Source organism: Felis catus, chromosome A1, assembly GCF_018350175.1.
Source record: "Felis catus isolate Fca126 chromosome A1, F.catus_Fca126_mat1.0, whole genome shotgun sequence".
NCBI classification, from domain to species: domain Eukaryota; kingdom Metazoa; phylum Chordata; class Mammalia; order Carnivora; family Felidae; genus Felis; species Felis catus.
In genome coordinates, this window is record NC_058368.1 from 227,523,420 (window position 1) to 227,545,949 (window position 22,530).

Below are 22,530 nucleotides of genomic sequence, written 5' to 3' on the forward strand. Positions count from 1 at the left end.
GGACCCCAGGAAGATGAGGGAACATACAGAGTCGACAGAGCCAGGAAAATGGTTCTGTGGTGAGGAGAAAGTTCACTTCAACTAACATTTTGATTCAGACCTTGATGTAAAGGTGCCTTATTAGATTTTAAGAAATTTACTCTGAAATATTTAAAATCAGAAGAAGACTGCTGTGTATTTTTTCACAGGAAAGAGTCCCTTCACCTGCCCAAACTTCCTTCCCCTCACTCGTCTGGCCTTCTCACCAAACAAACACCCGACTCCCAGTCTGCACCCAGCAAACCCTCACCTTCAGGAGCAGCTGGTACTTCATGATCCTCTGCACTGGTTTGATGAGCAAATCTGTGAGCTGCAGCCTGTGGCCAAGACGCTGCTTTAGGTCCTGGGGTTTTAAAGGAGAAAAGAAAGGTCTTAAGTGTTGTCTTTCAAAAGGCGGTTGCCAAGTCAGTCTAACGGTCGGAAATGCTAACTACACGGCAGGAAAGGCAGTGGGGAAGACGGCCACGCTGCACAAAGCCCAACCAGGCCCGCACGACCTCTCAGAGTGGCCTCTTCAGCGTCCGAGGGCTATTTCTAAAAGTCTTTTTTCCTTGTTTAAAGACCTTCTTTCAATTGCTTTCTTTTATTCATACAAACACGTTTTATTTTTAGGCTAAACGTTTAGATCATGAGTTATTCTGAATCTGTAATGAGACTTAGGTTCAAAACTGCTTAAATAAACCCCTTTATTTTAACAATGACCCCAGTCTTCTGAAAGCTAAGGGAGTACACAAGCCCAGGCTGAACTCCTACTCATTTCTCTGACTTACAGGAAAGAAACAGGTTCAGAACTCTTATAACTGAGGCTAACTTCCTGAGACTTGCTTCGTTCCTGGCAAACATGATATTTTAATTTTTGACATCAGCCTTAACAAAAGATTCAGAAATGCTTTGTTTCCATCTTGGGTCTTACCTCAAAAAAGGTATCAATGTATTCTGAGACAATGTGCTCAGACTTTGGTTTATTTTGACAATAAACTATGTACATGTGCAACCTTCTCTCCTAGGAATGAAAAAGGCAAACAGATGGGTTAAAACAACTGGAAGTTCAACTAGAATATAAGAGTACATGCACATTTCAGCACATTCATAAAGGAAATTTTCTTAAAACCGTGGTTCAGGCCCGTGGGAGCACATTCCAGATACATGACTAGGGTAGCATTCTGCTTTGTAGCCCCCAAAGCAGTCTGTCCTCGTCACCCTCTTAGGTATTTCAGACCCCTCACTTTACCCGGCAAATAGCAACCAGGGGCAACAAGAGGACAGGGTTCTTGGTTTCAAATGAAGAATTACTGTCGCCCCTCCAAATGGCCCAGTGGTCTTGGGAAGTGTTGGTTTTAGCAGGCAAGAAAAGCCTCTTTAATCTCAAATGCTGAAGGCAGGGAGACAGGTACCCAGCAAGCCATCCCTCAATCCGGTGATGCTCAAAGTGTGGCGTGCAAGCCATCCCTCAATCCGGTGATGCTCAAAGTGTGGTGTGCAGAGCTCTGGGGGCCCCTGTGGCCTTTCAGGGGATCCAGAGGGTCAAAACTATTTTCCAACTAATACTAGGATGTCATTTACCCCTTTCTTCGTGCTGATGTGTAAAACCAGCTGGCATCTTGGCAAATATTCACCCCCACCATTGGCAGAAGACTGCCGGTTTTACCTCAGAATGTCCCGGATTCAGTAATAAAAGTCCATTTTCTTTAAACTCAACCATGGAGTATATATCTTTTTAATGTTCTTGTGACAAAACAGAGGTCCTCCCTCGTAACACTTCTGGTGCATATGATGGGTTGTCTCAAGCAAAACCATTTGTGGCACTGAGCTGGGGGCTAAATTAACTGTTGGTTTTTGAGGACTGCCATTTTTACTTGAGAGAAGGATGGACACAAAATGTAATTACTTATACTTGGGTATCTGGCAGACATTTTCTGGAACATGAACAAAAGAAGCGTGTCGTTCCAAGGCAAACTGGCAGTATCTGTTAATAATAAAACTCTGAGCTGTCAAGGTAGAGAACTGTGGAAAACCCACACATGCCACTGTTTTCTCGACAACACCTAAAGACTGGTCTAGAAAGAGGGGTGGTGACATGAACAATTCTGACTTTTTGATACTGTATAACAAAATGTCTCAGCATCTGGAAGATCTAACCTGGTGAACTGACCAGTATTTTCCAACTGACCAATGCATGATCTCACAAGCTGGTGTGAGGGTGAAAGGCTGTAAATGCGAGCTGCCTCCATGGCTTCTAGTGTAACAGCAAGGGAGAAGTCCAGCAAGGGCTTGTCCGATTCTACATGGTAGCTAAGCTTTATGATATTATCACTTGTTCGAGTTTTGGTGTAATATCTCAGAAAACTAGCCATAATTTTCTGAAAAGAGTATCAAAATACTCGTACCTTTCCAGCTCGATCTGTATGAGGACGGATTTTTTTTTTCATATATTTTAACCACAAAAAATTCTACAATAGAATGAATGTAGAAGTAGATATAAAAAAAAAATCCATCTGTTTTCTGTTAAGGCAGACATTCAAGAGGTTTGCAAAAAATGCCAAAACTCTTATCACTAATTTTTTTTTTTTTTACAGAAGAATTTCCTAAAGAGACCTTTAATGTTAACATATTTCAGATCTGCACATATATTTGGCTCCTATGCGAAACCTCCTGTATGTTTAGGTACATCACCATCTTCACTAAACACGTGTTTGTCCACAGACAGACATCCCCAGATGTTCTGCTTCAGGTCTGCCTCTGGTCCTTCTGGCCACTCTGTACTGCCCGGAGCTAAACAGCCAGCTGGGGCTTGGTGACCAGGAAAGCAGGTCATTTGTGTCCAAGAGGGGGGCTTAATTCCAATTCGCTGACACTGCACGGTTTGATTTTATTCTCAACAGAAGAGCTTTTGTAAACTACCAGTGAGTTCTCCTTTAATCTGAAAAATCAGTTACTAAGCATGACCATATCAGAACAGAACATAAATAATGTTATTGTACTGACATGTTTAACAAAAAGGGATCCTAGTTTTTCCGGATCTTCAAGGCACTTCTCCAACTCTCCTAAAAAAAAGCTGAAATGAGAAGAGAAATATTAGAGCCATTTCCAATTTGGCCTTCTGATTTTATTTTTATTTATTTAAAAAAATTTTTTTCAAATATTTACTTATTTATTTTTGAGAGAGAGGGAGAGAGAGAGGCACAGAGTACAAGCAGGGGAGGGACACAGAGAGAAGGCGGCACAGAATCTGAAGCAGGCTCCAGGCTCTGAACCGTGAGCACAGAGCCCGATGTGGGGCTCGAACTCACAAGCTGTGAGAGATCATGACCTGAGCTGGAGTCGGACGCCCACCTGACTGAGCCACCCACGTGCCCCTGGCCTTCTGATTTTAGACTGAGGTTTATATTTCAAAATAGTCTGTTTTGACACAATCAACTGGAAAATGTAAGGTATGCACTTAAGAAATGTAATGTGCACAAAAAACATTTTGTTAGGACAGAAACCACAAGAGACACACAATTAAAAAAGACAAGGCAGAATGAGACCATCCCATGACCGGCAACCTTTCCTTCTCTTGGACAATCCACATTTTTGTCTCATTTTTCTTAAGGACATAAGCAAATATGTATCATGGCTGAATACTGAGAAAAAAATAAAGGTTTCCAAGATGATTGCTTGTTTTTATTTCTGAAAACTTGAGATTCATATTCATTCTATGATAATTTTTAGGGAGCTCAGATTGGGGAAGAATAGACGTAAAATACTGAATATGTTACCTGTGTCAGTTTTATAAAGTTTTCTTAAATACTATCCAAATTAGCCTCTAGGTTAGGAGTATTAGCTCCCATTAAGACAGAAATTAGGTGTAAGCACAGAAACAGAAGAGCTGTGCACAGCCGCTCTTTCTCCCTTCTGGGCCACAGCTGACTTCAAGACATCTGCCCACCTTAGTGATCACTTACCCACGCTGACATTTATGTGTGCTATTTTATTTTATTTTTTTACTTAAGGTTTTTTTAAAAATTTATTTTGAGATATATAGAGAGATAGAGTATGTGGGGGGGAGCGGAGAGAGAGGAAGAGAACCCCAAGCAGGCTCTGTGCTGATTGCACAGAGTCCAATGTGAGGCTCAAACCCACAAACCGTGACATCACGACCTGAGCCAAAGTCGGATGCTTAACCGACTGAGCCACCCAGGTGCCCTGTTTGGTATTTTATTAACCCGCAAACCAGCACATCAATGAATGCTATGTGCAAGTTTCTAGCACTTGGGATTTTAAGATAGCTCTGCACCGTGGCAGGCCCCACCTCCGGGTGGTCGTCCCAGGAGCACTGTGCCGTCTTCCCCTCCCGTCACAGCTTCCGAACCAGACCTGGAAGTGGCAGACTAGAGAGTGGCACCAAAGATCCCTTCTTACACTTAGATCTGCTGTAGTTTCTTGGGAAGTCTATGAATTACGCCGTGTCTGAAGTTGACCATTCTGTATTTAGGAGTCCAACTGAGTTAGATACTATGGGGTAATAGGAAAATGATGACCCTGTACCTGGGTTCAAAGGTTTTACACTCTATTAGGACAGATACATTTAGAAGTAATAAAACACTACTTGATACACCTACCACGATAACCCCTCCTTGTATCTGCATAGGATTTTACAGTTTAAAAAGCACATTTATGTATGCTATCTGCAAAGAGGAGGGAGCGCGTCTAATTGACAGTGATCATTTGACCTGGGCTTCGAAAGTGATGGGAACGTGTTCTAGGCCGAGAGGACAGGAACGCACATAAAAACAGGAAAGCAGGTGGCCAGTCTAGGTCATGGGAACAGAACAGTGCAGCTGGAACATCCCACAACAATATCAACAGCTGGCATTAAGCAATCCGCAAATGGTTGAGGATTTTTAAAATTAGGAGTAAGGTGGGGCGTCTGGGTGGCTCAGTCGGTTAAGCATCCAACTCTTCGGCTCAGGTCACGATCTCATGGTTTGTGGCATGAGCCCCATGTCGGGCTCTGTGCTGACAGCTTGGAGTCTGCTTGGGACCCTCCCTCTCCCTGTCCCTCCCCTGCTTGTGCTTGCTCACTCTCACTCTCTTTCTCTCAAAATAGATAAAATAAACTTAAAAAAAATCAGCAGTAAGGTGACCTGAAGGGGCAAATGTATTGTGGTACCAGCCCCCATGTGGATCTCCTCCTGATGAGGACGGGTTCGACAATGTATTGGGGCTCAAATCTGATTTTCGTGTGCAGTTATGTCTACTTTTTCCATTAAAATTCTTGGAAAAAACAGTATCTTGAAAGCCCTCTAAAATAATTTGTAATTATTCAACAGATGGCTGCAATTCTAATTGGAAACTTTACTGAAGCTTACTCTACATAGATGTTGTTCTGAGCACTTTACACATGTTACCTCAGTCTCCCTTCGCCAAAAACCCCGTGCGGTGGATGGTAAGACTATGAACTGCATTGTGCAGATGAAAGCCGGAGACACAGGGAAGGGAAGCAAATGGCTCAAGGTCAGGACTAGGTTCTGAACTCAGGCAGTCAGGCCAGCCACCCCCAGGCGGGCTTCCCGGATGGACCAGCACACAGAAGAGACTCTTCCCCTGGCCACGAGATGCTACCACAAAACTCCTTGGCACACTGTATTTCCTTTGCACCAGCTACCTCCACGAGGTTACAGGTAATAAAAGGAAGCGAACCGGTAAACACCCGTTACCATCTGCCTGACACGATGCGGTTTAGCAAGGGAGGACGCTGGGTGTGCACCGTCAGGCATGGCATGTATTTTACGTACTCTCTGTGCCAGTCGTAAATCTGATGGATGTTGCCAAATACAATCTTGTCCTTCCCTTTCATGTCATCAGGAACACCATCTTCTTTCATGAGAGCCATGTAGCCCTGTGAGCATTTACAAATAAGTTTGTTTCAGTGAACGTATTGGAGTCAGATAATCATTTATGGATCAACGCTCATAAAGAACAAAACAGACATCTGCAACGCCTCACAACCCTTTCTTTGTTTAAAAACAAGCAAAAATCCTATATGAAAAGTGCCTTTCACTGGCACCATATGTATGGTCATATGCCATGCCAAGATTTTCTCTCCTTGAACTATTGGGAATTAATAGATCCAAATTCTTCTAAGGAACTGAAGACATTTAAATGTAAACGGTTTCACAAAAACAAATCATCTTATCAGCTTGTAAACATTAACTATTTGGCCAAAAACATATCTCCTCTGTTCTCAGCATAATATAAACAGATTTCCTTTTCTTTTTGGATTATCTACATACTTCGCTAAATGAGAATTTAACAACATTCCTTTCATAAATTGATTTTTTTTTTTTTAATTTTTTTTTTTTTTACATTTATTTATTTTTGAGACAGAGAGAGACAGAGCATGAATGGGGGAGGGGCAGAGAGAGAAGGAGACACAGAATGGGAAGCAGGCTCCAGGCTCTGAGCCATCAGCCCAGAGCCTGACGCGGGGCTCGAACTCACGGACCGCGAGATCGTGACCTGGCTGAAGCCGGACGCTTAACCGACTGCGCCACCCAGGCGCCCCTCATAAATTGATTTTTTAACAGCAGTTGATTAGATATGTTGCTAAAATGTGGTTTACAACTTCCATTTAACTTGAATGGGATTCAGCCTTGACCGGAATCTCTTAAGAAATTCAACTTATTTTACTGTTAACAATAACCGCAGGCAGACACATCGAGCTTGCTACATCTTTGGTTACACAATTAACTGTAAAAGCCGTTGCTTTTAATGGAATCAACACCCAAAAAGTATCAACGTAGATATATTTACAACGCTGAAAGAACAGTAGTATCTTATGGTATAAAAACAGCTTTCTGCTGAGTTGAGTTTACAAATATGATTATGCCCTGAACTTCAATGCCAGGGATAAGCCTGGAGATGGCCTTGATCCAGTGTGGATGGCACTGGTTTTGTCATGGCTCCACAGTGCACAGCAACTTCTGGGCAATGACGATAGTGCTGTATTTCTTCCGTGAAAAGTATAAGTAGGTGGCCTGGTGCTGTGACAGAGCAGCCCCGAACCCAGGTGGATCCAGGTTGGATCTGAAGCCACAGCTGGCCACGCTGACTTTTTCCACCACTGACGCTCTCCTGTTTCTGCAGGGATATCCACTTTTGTAAATCATTAAGGGCAAGATCCCCAAAAATAAACGCAGTGGTTGGCTAAAATAATTTCAAAACTTAACCGTAAAAAAAGATGACTATGTCAAAGATGCATTCTGTGAAAAAGGCATTTAAAGGTGAATACAGATTAAGATAATTGGCTAAATTTCACTTTTCACAAACTTAGTTTTCTTGGGGGGGGGGTGTCAAATGTTTTTAAAGTTTTTGAGAAGTTATTGGTGTACATGTTTGATACTCCCTTGACAACTCTTGGTGTCTGATAATAGGTCATTAAATCTCTGAAAACACAGACCTCAACCACACAGCCGAGGTCCCGCACATAGTCACGCTCTGTCTCCACTAGTTCTTGCAAAACATAGCTGGAAAGAGAGAGAAAAACAAGTGTTAGGACCCCAACTCTTCATTTTCTAAATGAATTCTTTAGCCCTTTGCTTTTGTCAGGTCAGACTCCTGCTGGGACTGGGTCTGTAATGTATCAAATTTACACAATTGGGTCTCTAATTCTTGAATGTCCCAAATCACTTACAGGTTCAGGTACTTGACCCATGACAGCTGTGGACTCTGATCACATATACAGACAATAAAGAGAGGCTTAGACATAAATTTGTCATAAAGGCACAACGTTAAAGGAAGCAAGTTTGTTTTGTTTTGAAACAATTATTTTAAGCTTCACTGGACATGTAAGAAAAAATTTTAACTCAGATATTTAAAGCTTTGGGTCTGACCACTCATAACTGTTTAAGGCCTCTCCGATAAGAGGAGACAATCAGTTGCTCTGAAAAGCAAACCACCTCGGCTGGCCTTGAAAAGGTCTGTTGGTCTGTTCATTCGACCAGCACTGAGTGGGCATCTCGTACCAGATACAGACTGCTGGGAGAGAGCACTCAATAAAATCCAGTATCTGCCCTCACGCAGCATACAAGTTTTCCCTCTTCTCCAAAGGCAAGTTTAAACCTTTTGTAATGTTTTTCAGGACTCTTTTTACCGTAAGCAGCTTTACTGGAACTGAGACACTATCAGGAAGGTGTGTTTGAAAAATATTCAAGTGTTTTGAATCCGATTACATCTGATTTTATGTTGCTTTCTTTTCCTTCACAACTATACATATGATAGAAAGCACAGCACTTTCCCCCCAGAAGTGACAGGAGACATGCGTGTATCATTTATAAATAAAGTACAACATGCAAATAACAAAAACTAGAGCTATAGGGGCACCTGGCTGGCTCAGTTGGAAGAATGTGTGACTCTTAATCTCGGGGTTGTGGGCTCAAGCCTGATGCTGGGCATACAGCTTATAAAACAAAACAAACGAACAAACATTTTTCCAAACTCTAAGAAAAACAAACAAACAAACAAACCACAAACACCTGCAGCTAAGGCTTACTGCACCCTTAAGAGGTTCTGAGAGAATTTCAAACATATACACAATTATTCAAAGAGAGACCCTGGATCTCCTGGTTGCCCTGATTCAGAGATGAACCCCAGTCACATTTTTGAAGGCGACAAAGACCAGAGCACAGCCGACAGTGACACTGGAAACATCTCTTACTGCCGTCTCTTTAAGGAGCTGGATTTCCTTTCCTCCATCTCATCAATGGGCGAAGAGGAGGAGAGAAGGGAGTTGTCGGAAGGGTTGAAGGAGGGGCTGCTACTGTCTCCCTGGTCAACAAGGAGTGAGCTGGGCCGGTCCTCCAGAGCCTGAAAGAAAACCAGACCACCAGTCATGTTTCCAGCCTACAGTCCACGAGGCTGAAATTAGGATCGGAAAATCTCATAAACCAGAAAATACAGAAAGCCAGACTATAAAATGAGAAGATCCACATTTGTGATATTACACGGTATTTGGTAACAAAACCCCCCACTATTAATGCCAATATGGAGCAAGAGGAGCTGGGTAAATAAGTCAGAACAAAGAGGACAGTGAATTTATATGCATTAATACATTCTATTCTTTGTCACCAAATAATTAGAAATGATACAACTTGTGTACAGCAGAGCATTGCACCCATCTCTGGATGTATCACGAATTTCGAACGTAGCCATTGTCTTCTCGGTTATATTCCTGTCCAGTGCGTGGAAACTCCTCCGTCAGGCCAGCCGACCCCAGGCACATCACCGGGGTCCCTTAGTGGTGGCTACATGGCAATGTCAGCGTTCTGCGTTAAAGAACGTGGGCTTTGTTTCTTCGTTATCCACGAAGCCTTGACTCCCGCGTCAGTGCACACAGATCGCCCAGTGAAACGGATCTCTGTTTCTGGACACTTGCGACCTCCCTCCTCCTGGGCAGCAGCAGCCGTCATGCTGTCTCGATGACGCATCCTAGACTCTCACTCCCCACTGGATTTTGGTTTTCACGAGTGACTGTTTTCAGTGTCGTATGCCCTGCGGAACCTCGAACAGAGCTCTGCGGTGTGGTCAACACATCTGACTCGGAAGTGGACTTCTGCCCCTGGATTAATGTGACAATGATTAGTGGCTGATTGCTTTCTCGTTGGTACATATTAACTGTGCTTCTTACCCTGAATTCCTAAAGCTCCTAGGGGTATGGGTTACGGTTCTTTTAAAATTTCCAAAGCACCCAATTGGAGATGCAGAGACGATCAAGGGGCAGTTTACCAACTGAACTGGGAAAGTGTGATTAGCTTATCTTCAAACAAAAAGTTGAATACAAACTTCAGGACATTTAATATTTCCTATCAAATTAAAACCTCCAATGCTCGTCCAATTTTCTCCCCTTGAGGGTAGCAGACCAGTGCGGGCTTTGTCACTAAGCACAGCTCTAAGGACACAAAGTCAGTCCATGTAATTTTGTTCACCAAACCCACGGAGCTGTGGAAACATACCAACTGCTGTGCTTATTTGTGATAAACCATCAAGGAACGGGGCTTGATGAGAAAACAGCACTCTTATTTTTAAGTAAATAGTTATTGACCTTTACTGGAAGCCAGCACTCTGCGGGAAACAGCAGGGCTTTGCTCTGTGCTCATGGATCACGGCGACAGGGGTCTGGAGGAGGACGGGGTGCTTCGCACTGTCTCCCGTCTAGGTCTGCAAGGAAACAGCTGATGCTCGTTGGATTCAATTCTTCTCCTTTCAATGGTGATAAAAAAGAAAGAAAACCAAGAAGATGTCTGTAGATGTCCCTTCAAACAGAGCTGCAAGCAGGGTGCTTCACTGGGGTCTGTGAAGCTCTGGTCTCCGGCCGGCAGAGCGGCTGTCTGGACCCCAAGGGACAGAGGTGCCGGGCATGAACCCAGCTGGGCAGCCGGAGAGGGTGCAGACGCCCTGGCGGACGCGATGGTGGTTTGGTGTTCCTGCCCGCCGGCTCTCACACAGGCGGCGTGACCAGGGAAAGGCCACCACGGGACTGAAACTCTGGGACGTCACAGAGTCGGATGGATTACCTATCTGCGAAGCACTACGGGTTTGGTGGTGTATTATGGGCAGGTTCCCTCTGTTCCTTAGATGCAGGCAGGTCTGCACAGACAATCCATCTCCTCTAAGGTTAGTTTTGATAAATTTCCAGGTTGTGAAATTGACTTTCAAAGAGCTTAACAGAAGGTGTTATGGTTATTTTAATTTCCTTAGTTTGCCACTTCCATATAATTCCATGTTTTGTGGATTTGTGCCTCCTCTGTATTTTCTTGAGAAGGTTACCTGATGTTTATTACTTCCTGAAAGAACACGTTTTTGGTTTTATTTATTCTACTGTTTTTCTGTTTTCCAACTCATTAATTTCTCTTGCTCTTCTAGTATTCTTGAGGTAGATGTTTATTTCACTTATTTTCATTCTTTCTCAGATCTCCCTTTATATTTTAATCGACGAAGAAAAGAAAACCCCAGGGTCAAGTTCAAACAGTCGCTGTGGCTGTTGGCCACTGCTGCCCTACTGCCAACGATGTGCAGGCAAGACGCATCCTCTTCCAAGTCCTGGTAGGATCAGGAATGTGGGGATGAGAGAGAGGCCGAAATCCCAGGAAATAGTTTTCAGGGTAGTTTTTATTTTTCCGACAGACTCAGCAGGTTTTAGGGTTAGGTTCAGGTGCCTGAACGTCACACTGCACAAGAGCTGAACAGCTTCTTCCCAGTCCAGTTAAGCTAACATGTAGCTTTTGAAGGGTAACTGATTCAGTGTGCAAATTCTACTACCAAGGCGCTACAGCCTGAGAGGTCACCCATAAGAAAACGGGGGCAGATGACTATGCATCTCTGGCATGTGATAAATGTGCAGGGGGAGCTCAGGGTCACGTGAGAGGGCAGGCTAAAGGGTATTAACATGATTCAGAGTTTTCATTGACAAAAAGCAGTTCTCGTTTGACATCAGAGGATTAGTGACAGGAAACCAACACACAGCAATGTGTCCCTTGAGTCAGAAAAAGAGGGCAGGATCTAGATTACATTCCATGGACAATGAAGAGGGGGTGAGTCCATCCCAAACAGCATAAATACGGTCCTTCCACCAGGGAAAGGGCAGGCATTAGTGACTCTGCCCATGTGGATGGGACCTTGCTAGCAGCGTAGCAGCAAACAGCACTTGTACCGAGCGTAGAGCTAAAAGACACAGGCTCAGAGAGCCTAAGCGTAAGCAGCAGTGTTTGAACACAAGTCTACCTGACTCCAAAACCTACGCCCTTTCCACGACGCCAAGAGCTTTAGGCCTGTTAACTGAAGGAGAAACGTAAGTGAGTAGAAAGAACTTAGTTTCGACTGGTAAAGTTCAATGCCTTAAAACTGAGAATAAGGAATAAAGCAGTAAGAGCTGAACGAAACCGTGTCGTAGAACTCCTCTGCACTGGAAGCGCATCTGAATTAATCAGAAACCAATCTCTGTCCACTTAAAATGGAATGCGATGTCAGTACTTGCACAATGATGGCCTGGCAGGGTGACAAAGAGTTGCCTCAGAGCATTGCTTGGGAAAACTATTTCAATTATTAGACAAGAATAATTTTAATGATCATATAACTGAGGAGTATAAATGTTTTAAAAATGTTTAAGGGTGTTTGAAAGCTCACTGGGTACAACTTAAGTACCCTTTGTTTAGACCATCAATCGAGTTGTCTCAAAGAGACAGCCAGGATGTGCTTTAGCGCAGTTCAAACTGCAATGATCCCAAATTCTTGACCAGTAGGGTCAAGTTCTTGGGTTATCTACCAAGTACTAGCAACCTTCGTAACTTCCAAGCCCATCATGTCACTTTCAGAACATGACTGCCTGAGAAGAAATTCCAGTGATGGTGGAGTGAGACAGTCTGGAGTTTTTCTTGACAGAATCCCCACTTGACTGAGTCAACCATAGTCTCATTAGTTTGGAAGTGTCTGAAGGGTCAGTGGTACCAGAGATAGGTTGACAGTTTCTTTTGTAGTCTCTGATGATTAGAATGATCAGATGATTGATTAGAAGCTGTCTCGGGGTAGAAGAAATGGGAATGATCTAACATTACCCAGTTAATACCTGATGGAAGGAAGATAAATGTCTAAACTTAAAAAGCATACTCTTTGATCTGGCAATTCCAACGTTGAAAATCTACCCTACAGACACAACCACGCACACATAGCCAACATGGGTGTTTACAGTAGTGCAAAACTGAAAACTTTATACACACACACATACACACGTACGTATTATTACGAGGGATGTATTTAAATAAATTATAGCATAATGAGGTCTCTGCTCCTTCGTGGCTGGTTAAGTTTTTAAACTCTGTGGCTTTAGTTTTTTCATGTGTAAAATAAAATGACAACAGTGTGTACCTACCTCATTGGACTTCCAATATGTTAATGCATACTCAGCACTTAGAATGGGGCCTGGGTTAGAGTAAGCCCTCACGAAATGATCACTGCCATCTATACAGTGGACTACTGTGCAGCCAGTACAAAAAATGAAGTCAATCTGTATGTACTGATGTGAGAAGATCCTCAAGATATACCAAGTCTCAAAATCTTAAAAACTCCACAAATCCACTCTGAAAGAAAGAGCAGGCACAAGCATCCTGTCCCTCTCACCTCCCCGCATATGTGTGCACCTGCCGAGAAAACGTCTGCAGGGAAATCTACCAAACTGATCACAGTGGTTACCTCTGGAAGATGGACTGGTAAGAGAGGCTGGGGGCTTTTATTTTCAGAGAGGTGACGATTAAATGATGTTAAGTCACTTTACAGGAGTTGTAGGATATAGTAATGTAAATGTTGTTGCCAATAATGGTTTTTCCATCTCATAGGAAAACTGAAGAAACACAGAATTGCTTTGAATCAGTTAGAAGCAATGCACACCTATCTAACTTCAAATCAGTATTGTTGACTTTGGGGCTTTTATTAAACAAATCCATGTTGACCAACTGGAAATGCAGAGGTCACTCAGAAAATAAAGCCCTTACATAATAATGCAAGCTTTTCTCTCCTGTACACTGTAAATCCGGAAGAAAGACCTCAGAGACAGCAAAAGAAACTGTCAACCTATCTGTGGGTACCACTGAGCCTGGGCACACCGTGGACGAGTGGAGCCGACCTGACCACAGCCGTAATGGTGTTAGCACTGCTATCAGTGAGGGTGCAGGAATGGATTATAATCTTGGCTCCTGGGAGGCACCTCCAATCTCCTGGGATATCTTTCTTGACAGGAATGTTTGTTTACAGAGGGGCCTCGGGCCAAGACAGAGCATCTATGCCAACGGTATGACTCTTGCTGGGGGCTTTGGGCCACGTGGGGTCCTGCTTTCTGGAGGGGCAGGGGACAAAGGGGAGCTACGCAAGCAGTCAGTCTTGCGTACATGACTGAGCTCAAATAAACACTCTGAACACCAGGGCTCGGGTTAGCATCCCTGGCTGGCCAGACTCTCCGTGTGTGACGTGCAATGATGTCAGACACCGCTGTCAGGACAGGAGACGTCAGCACTCTGCATGACCCTACCGGGAGGGGACAGCTGGAAGCCTGAACCCTGAACCACAGCTGCACCCTGCCCCGTGTCACCTCCTCCCTGGCTGACTTGAATATGTCCTTTCACAGTATAAACCACAAATGCGGGTACAACGCCTTCTCTGAGTTCTGGAAGTCGTCCAAGCCAATGACTGAACCTGAGGGTGATGTTGGGGACCCCCAAACTGGCAGGGTGGTCAGAAGGGAGGGTGGCCTTGGGGTCTCCACCTGTGTAACACGCCCCAAGCACATTCAGCAGCCCCGAGAGCGGTTTCCAAAGCTCAGACTCGCTCTGTCTGGGAAACCTTACCATCTTGCTCTTCACGAGTTCTTCAATCGCACTCACGAGCTCGGCCGCACTTGGCGTTTCGGAGCTGGTGGGCCGGACTAATAACCGGGAAGAGGCCTACGGAAGAAGTTAAGAAAAAGAAAGGGGGGAGGGGGAATGCCTCACGTTAGTCACCGGACAGACAGTAAATTCTCCTGCAAGCTCAAGCTCTTTTTCAAAGTAAGTCCAGACAAAAAGACCACAAGTTTGTCTTTGTTTGCATTTATTTAAAGTCATCCTTTTAAATTTACAATATTCTGACATGAAATATTAAATAAAACCTGTCTGGGATACATGTGGAAAGCAGACAAAGTCTGTTTTTAATCCTCAGTCGTGTAACATCATAATGTTTTTCAAAAGAGGTGACTGGGCACGGGGAGATTCTTACTATAACTTTGGCAACTGCCAGCAAGGCTAGTGGCTAAGCAGAAAAAAAAGTACGGAATCTGATCAATGGAAGAATGAAAGGCTTAAGTTCTAATGAGTGAATCCTTAAATAACCCAGAAAACAAAACAGGATACTAAAAATGGCTTTCCTGTGTTTATGGGGTTAAAAGAAAGAAACAAGAAAGAAAAGGAAAGGAACCAGGGTGCACTGACCAGACAGGGCAGAGGGGGACGAGCTCACCATTTTCTGTGCCATCCATTTCCCCAATGATTAGTGCAGAGTACAGAAGATCTGTGGCCTCACAAGCTACCAGATGCCATTTACGGCTAGAATCAGGGTGTACAGGGGGTGACAGTTAAGGAATTTCAGGGAGGGACTACTGAATTCAAGTTTCAGTAATTAGCAAACACGGCGTGTTTGCAGATTACTCGTGCCATCAATTAACTGGAGACTAGAAGAGGGCATAATATGAACCTTGCTTCATATTAAGGACAGCAGAGAAGCATGCGACACACGGCTAGCTGTCCTAACGATGCATTTCTCACAGTAGACAGTTATGGGTTTGTACATTCACAACAAGGCTTTTACATATGTGGATCCATGTATGCGCTTTGCAAAACAAATGTTGGTTTGGTCTAATGAAATCTGGAGTATGGGGTGAAGAAAACGAAGAAAAAAATTCAAATGGAGAGGTAAGGAAACTGAGCCAAAACAGACACGGAACACAAATCAACATAATGCTGCAGTGAAAGTTTACAAAAAGAGAAAACAGAACAAAACAAAATATTAGTCACAAGGTAATATACTCGCTGGGAATATCACTACAGATTTTTGCAAATGAAGAGCTGCTACTGATAAAACCCAATGAGGTAACGCAGCAACTGATACGTGATTCTAGCAAACCGAAGTATACACTGTGCAATCCACTCTCCAAATGGAGAGAAACCCTCTTCTTGGGGGAACAAGTCAACCAGGCCCTCCACCTCACTTTGGCTAACCATCAGATTTGAGAAATGTCAGTTCTGTGCTTTAAAAGAAGGTATCGCTTAGAATGCCACAAAGCAGTTTAGGAATTGTCTGAGAAGTGACGCATTCCCATTTCCTGCCGAGGCTACTCTGTGCAGGGGGTGAGGTCCTCTGTCACCTCCCCTCAGCTCCCGCAGCACGCGGCCAGCACCTCAGATGCCCCCAAACGCCAGACTCCAACCCAAGCCACGTCCTCAGCCAAGACCCTCAGCGCCCTGACCGCGCGCTCCGAGCCACAAAGCGGGAGGAGGCGGGAGATGGCTGCCCAGGCTATGACTGCGTAGTCGGCCTCGGCCTCACACTTGTCGGTCACGGGGCCGGGGCAGAGTCCAGATCATAAAACACAGGCAGTCCAGCAAATGACCGTGTTAGCACGGAGGAAGGAGTCAGGGAAGGAAAAAGAGGAAGAATGGGGGAAAATGATGAAAACATCTGTTTTACTCAGAAAACTTCGTTACTGCCAAAAAAGAAAAGGTCTCCGGTGATGACTTCATAGCATGGTTTTCAACACCTGCCAGTTTTGGGAAGCACACCGGGGCCAGAACGTAAGGGGACGTACAAGCCAGTTACCAGCTTTCCATTTTGATACTTTAGGGCTCTACACCTGGGATGCACAAAGTTGTCGTAGATCAGGTAAGAACTGACCAAACAAACAAAAACCCAAGATTGGTTTGAAGCCTCCACATACCCCTGAAGAGGAGACTCATGGTTGTGAACCGATTCCTAGACCCTGGCACCTATCCCTGCACCCCAGGTGACCCTTGGCACTAACGGCAGGCATGCCGGGGAGACCAACTGGACAGCAGCACCACGTCATCTGGAAAAACGCCCGTGTGCAAAAACACCTAGCAGAGAGAGCAAGATGGCCTAGTGTTCATTCAGGGCTGCGACCCCCAAGACTGCGTGAGATTTCTCTGACTCCTGTCTCAGGGACACTGGTCAGTACGGTAAAAAGAAAATAAAGTTACTTTAGAGGCAGCACTTACTGAAGCATTATTAAAAATGCAGTGAATGTGTCTGTAGGAGAAATGACACGTGCTGGCCCACTGCTTGCTCTAAACTGACTCTGGTATTCCTACGTGTGGGGTGAAAACAGGCCGCACAGCTTCCCGCCGCCTGTTCTCAGCCCTGCTGTGATGCTGGTGCTAGGTGGCAGGGCCCGTACCTTGTCGTCCTGTGAATCCGGCTGCAGCAGGCTGTGCTGTTGGATGGCCATGGGCGGGGGGAGGGGCACGGCGTCGGCGCCCTCCTCCCCTTCCTCCTCCCCGCAGCTCTGCATGCCCGACGAGGAGGACTTAGAGAGTGTGCCGCTGCTCAGGCCCTCGTTCCGGCCCCTCTGAAATCAAACCAGCGTCCGCGCGTCACGTTCCAGGCCCGACTGTCAACATCAGGTCACAGACAGAGCCCTAAAGGGTGAACTGGGGGAAGTGTGGCCGGCACAGGAACGGAGGGGACAGAAATCAGGAGCAAGCTCTTTCCACCCCCGATGGGAACTGCTTATCCCTTCCTGCACACCAGCTACCTTGCTTGCAGACTCGGACCGGAGAAGGGCCCCCGCGCGTGTCTTCTGAAGAGACCACCAACATTATCCGTTAGGCTTTGAACACATCTCATCGTCCACCACCACCCCCTCCCCGGGGACCAGTTCAAAAGCCTGAACCCTTAATAACTCTCATTCGGTTCCTCTCCTCTACTTCCATTTTGTTTCTGATAACTTGCTAGAATAAAATTCACTGAAACTATAATGGCATGAAGACTAATACAGTTCAAAATGCTCTGGAAGAATCTGAATTTAGTCTCACATTACTTTTACTCGGCTTTCACTTTTAGAAAAGTTGTCAGTTTTATTTCTACTAAGAGGACACAGATGTAGAAAACAGACAGATGAGGACATAATAAACCACATTACTGCAGTGAAAACCCAGGGCAGAACATGCCCAGGAAAAAAGCAGCAGAAAACCCATGTCTGCAAAACAAATTAAATGATACAAATCTTATCCTATCTGTCTGCCTTTTTCTTTTTTTTGAGGGAGCTGGGTGGGGCTGGGGGTGGCGGGCCTCAGTTAAAAACTCTGAGGGCCCCTCACTGCCACCACCAGCCCGACAGCCTAGCCTGGGGGTCACGAAGGGATTCTGTTCCTTGCGGTGTAATTTAAAGCTCCCACCCCTGAATGAAAAGGGAACTTAGAAAAATTCCCGGCTGGCAGATACCCGTGTATCTGTAATGATGTGGGAACGATCCAGTGTTTACTGGTTAGCAAAGTAAGCTCGCCCTGTGTCGGCTGGGGAGGACAGATGTTAAGCATGAACTGAGGACACCCACACCCCTCTGGCCCCTGCACGTCTAAAGCTGGGGCCCTGCCTGCGCAACGCTGCGGCCGTGGTCTAGGCCGAGCTCGGGGCCGGCCTGCACCTTCGCAGCTTGAGCGGCACCTCCTGGCTTGTCTGTGGCAGCGGGGCCAGGCGGGCTGGGTCAGCAGGGCGCCTGCTTCCCGCTGGAGCAGGCCTGGGGGGACGCTCGGAACCCTGCGCTCCTTCTCGGGAGCCACCGTGGGTCCCGACCAGGTCAACACGGAGCTGCCAGGGCCCGCCCGTCCCCACCGAATCCAGTCTGCTAACGGGGGATGGAACGAGCGGACAGTCACAGGGACCCACGGGAAAGGGAACCGAAGGAGCGTGTTCCCACGACAAACGAGCATCCCCGCGACTCCAGGGGAAAGGCCGGGGGGCTCTGACCTCTTCCACCGTCTCGTCCTGCGGGGTGGCTGCGCTGTCGTCCGAGTCCTTCTGCGAGCCGGCATCGGCGCTCTTGCGGACCTCCCGGCTCTTCTTGTGCTTGTGCGCCAGCTTCTTCACGTGCCCGTCGGCCTTGCCGCTGCTCAGCCGTCGCACCGGGCTCGTCAGCCACTTGCGCAGCGTGTTGCCCGGGCGCTTGGGGCCCGGGGAGCTCTGGGCCCCCATCATGTGGGGCTGGAGAGAGGCCACGGAGGCGGGCGGGCTGGCATCGTTACTGGAGACGGACAGCGAGTCTGAAGGGTGAGAGAGACACGGCAGGTTTGACCGAACGGCCTACAGACAGATCCTCCGGCCGTGTTGCCCGCAGGCTGCGTTCGCCTGCAGGCGGGCGCCCGGCTGTGCCCGCCGCCTACCTGCGGCCTGGAAATGCGGGAAGGGAAGGTCCGCTGTCTCGCGCACACACCTTTCAAAGCTTTACCGAACCTGAGTTGTTCCCAGAGACGATTCTCCTCAGGACGTACCGTTCCCCCCAAAACCCCAAGTCACCAATCCCCTGAAGACCATCACACAGATGGTCTTTAAAACCATGTTCACCCACTTTCTTGATAAACACAAGCTATGAAAGAAGATTTCAAAAGAAACTAAGAACTAATCCTGGTGCATAAAGACATCAGTTTGACTCACTACCAGTGAACAAAAAGTACGGCCCTGTAAATAAAGCGTGGACGTGTGCACGTACCCACATCAGAATGGATCTGACCTGGTCAGACTTTGGGACAAATGACACCCATCTGGAACGCTGTGTCAAGAGCGAAGTCAGCAGCTGGGAAAGGGGGTAATGCCGGCTGGTTTGGTGGGAGATCCGGCCTGGGGCCAGACCCCGGAACTATGCAGGCGCAGGGGGTCTTTCTCTCGGACTCGAAGTGACTTCTCTCGTCCAAGTAAATACCAGCAGCACATTTTTAAAAGAAATGCGAGGGGAAGCCTTCCTCAAATAACCAACAATGTTTTGCAGAAAACGTATCCGAGTGAATCTTCTCATTGGGTCTCAAAAATTAAAGAGAGTTGACCCTGAATTGTTTTTTCAGGAGAAAAAGAGAGACCTAAAAAAAGCTTAGAAGACAGCTGACACTCACTGAATCCAAGCAGTTATGAGGCAGGACTTTACAAACTGAAAATCGGTGACAGGACACTGCCTGGCCCTTTCCTGAGCACCTGACTTGAGGGTGTCAGTCTAGTGAAACAGAGTAAAATGCTTTACACCTTAAGAAATGGAATGAGGAAGAAGATCATTCACTATGCTTGTTATTTTCTTAGGTCTTCTGAAGCCTGAAAAATATATTAAAATTACTCTTTGACACGATCCTATTTTACAGACACCTGTATTCGTTTGTTTACCTTGGTGGCACCGGAGACATTATGTGCTGCAGTTACAAAGCAGGAGAGCTAATCCCTCCCGATCCTGTGATTATATGCGAGAGAGTCAACAGTAGTTTCCCACTCCTGCTCCAGACTCCTGGACGAGACGGCGGATCCCTGTCTAATTGCCATCGCATTCCTTCCCTGGCCCAAGCCTTGCGTGGGTGGAGGGTATGATCTTCCATAAACAGATGACACATTTCAAGCAGGATCGCTCATTCTTAAAAATCTACATTTTCTCAGAGCCAGACTTTGGTTCAAAACTAAGCAATAGAGAATTCAGTTGACAAGTAAAAACCTTTTCCCCTGTGTGGGTATGTGCACATAGATGTGTGGATCTAGATTCGTTCGTTTATAACTTTATTTTAAAACGAAACTCACTACAATATTTCCACATCTCTCCTTTTCCTCAGGTACCATCTAAAGAGGCAGGAGAGAATTACACCATTAAGCTGGCCACAGCACACAGTAAGTACTTCCTAGAAATTTTCTCAGGTGCCAGTTCAGGATAAAGGCAAACAGGGAAGCACAGTGCCTAGCCTCAGGAACTTTCACGTAGAGACAACAAGAAGGACAAAAAGAAGAGGGAGGTTGGGGTAATCCACATGCCGAATGACAATTTATTCAACTGCAGGTTTTTTTTTAAGTTCCAACTAATTTTATTAGCAAGATGCTGGGTCAGCCACAGCAGGTGACACTTCACAGTCCTTTAGTGTGCTGGGACTCAGAGCCAAGCCCTGTACGTGCCACTGGACAAAGATGAATAGAACCGTCCTTCACCCATGGGATCCGCCATGTAGTGTTTTCCAGGACCACATAACTATGAGGCCAGAACTCTAAGCGAGTACAAATCCTGTTAGAGGCTGGGAACAAGGGGAATTGAGTAGACAGATCCCAGAAGGCTTCTTGAAGGAGGCGTCAGAAATCCCCAGCCCTAAGAAGTAGAGCGAGCTGATTCACAGCCCACGTGTGAAGGGCAGTCACGTCTTCCACATACATTCACTCAGCCGGGTGACTCAAGACAAAGGACAGTGGAGGTGGCACTCAGGCGGAGGCTGTGAGACGTCCAGGGCTGGCCAACCTACGACAAGTGTCACTGATGGGGCCCACTGTGCCTCATATGAATTGAGGGAGGCAGGAAAGAGACAGAGGCCCTCTTACTTCAATAAAACCCAATCAATTACAGGTCTTGACATTCATAAGCAGAATACTCACACGTTCCAAGGAACAGGGAGCACCAGCTAAGCCAACAAATGAACCTCACACGTGTTCTTGTGCCTACAAGTGAGAATCTGGGGGAGTGTGGCACGGGAGCAGCGTAGCACATAGCATGAATCCTTACTGAAAAGGGGACGCTCGCTGTTACCCTGACACAGTCTTTGTTCACCAGAGCCTGCAGGGTCACTGAGAAGCGGGAGGGCACTTAAGATGGGCGTGGGCAGTGGTGGGCAGGGACTCGGGGCAGGCCCTGCAGCACAAAGACCTCTCCTCTGGTCAGCAGCCCCAGCCGGCCTTTGGAGGCACGAGGGCATGAACTGCAGCCCATCAATAACGCTTTGTGGGACGCGGCTGGCTCTGCCCGGATACTTCCCAGGGCATTCTAGCCTTGCCTGCAAAGGAGCTAGCCTCTCCCTGTGGGCTCAGCTGCAGAGCGTTTGGTTCGCTGCACTTTGGGAAATAGGTTCAAAAGAGACTTCCTCCTCACCTGGCAGGTCACGTGTTATAAACGTGGCCGTGGCCTGAACGTTCCATCCCAGACCCGGAAGGAGGCAGAGCTGCCCAAGGCCGGAGCTCACCGGTTACAGATGAACTGCTGTTTCTAAGGGAACAGCCATTCTCTTCCTGGGCTGCTCTTTATCAAATCACTTAATGACACTGTTTCACTTTACTGGAATATTTAGGACTTAGAAAAATCTGGCAGCCACTATGAACTAAGGAGAAAGTTTTGTTGCATTTTAAGCAGCACTGTTTCAGTTGTTGTTTTTAAGTAAGATCTATGCCCATCATGGGGCTTAAACTCCCAACCCCGAGGATCAAGAGTCGCATGCTCTACTGACTGAGCCAGCCTGGAGACTGTACAATTTTGTCAAATTTTATTTTATTTTGTTTTGTTTTGTTTTATTTTACTTTATTTTATTTTTTAGGTCAAATTTTAAATTTTACCTTGAAAAAACTATTTTACTTTAGAAGTCTAAAATGTAGAAGGAGATTTCTTCACCTGTCTCCAAGATGAGCAGACACTTTGTCTACTGCAGGTCTGATACACTGGCCACAATTCTGGTGATCAGCAATTAAATAAAAAACAAGCAAAAAAAAAACCCTAAATCAAAAGCAAAATAAATTCCTTCTCTTTCTACTTTGCCTTTAACAGTAACGCTCACTTTTTCATGCTACTTGACACTCTTCGAAAACACAACAAATTGTATTTCCTTCTTTACACTATACAAACTTCTACCCAAATCAATGAATTAAACACTCCATTTAAATGCTCGTTACTTGCTTGTGACATAATGTGACAATCAGGACTTTAAA

General features: G+C 45.9%; 1 protein-coding gene across 8 annotated transcripts in view; it reads right to left on the reverse strand.

The window, feature by feature from the left end:
- TRIO (trio Rho guanine nucleotide exchange factor) overlaps positions 1-22,530 on the reverse strand; it is a 354,620-nt gene that overhangs the window by 24,141 nt on the left and 307,949 nt on the right. For 7 of the 8 annotated variants that reach the window (XM_023239465.2, XM_045038713.1, XM_045038715.1 and 4 more), the window contains 9 exons: positions 18,580-18,872; positions 17,009-17,179; positions 14,412-14,507; positions 8,738-8,886; positions 7,481-7,547; positions 5,817-5,920; positions 3,025-3,094; positions 953-1,042; positions 290-382 (listed from right to left, as the gene is read on the reverse strand). In XM_023239465.2, the coding sequence (XP_023095233.2) occupies positions 290-382; positions 953-1,042; positions 3,025-3,094; positions 5,817-5,920; positions 7,481-7,547; positions 8,738-8,886; positions 14,412-14,507; positions 17,009-17,179; positions 18,580-18,872 (1,133 nt within the window). Of the gene's footprint in view, positions 1-289; positions 383-952; positions 1,043-3,024; positions 3,095-5,816; positions 5,921-7,480; positions 7,548-8,737; positions 8,887-14,411; positions 14,508-14,635; positions 15,558-17,008; positions 17,180-18,579; positions 18,873-22,530 lie in introns of those variants that run through there. The other variant, XM_045038736.1, reaches the window with a different exon arrangement.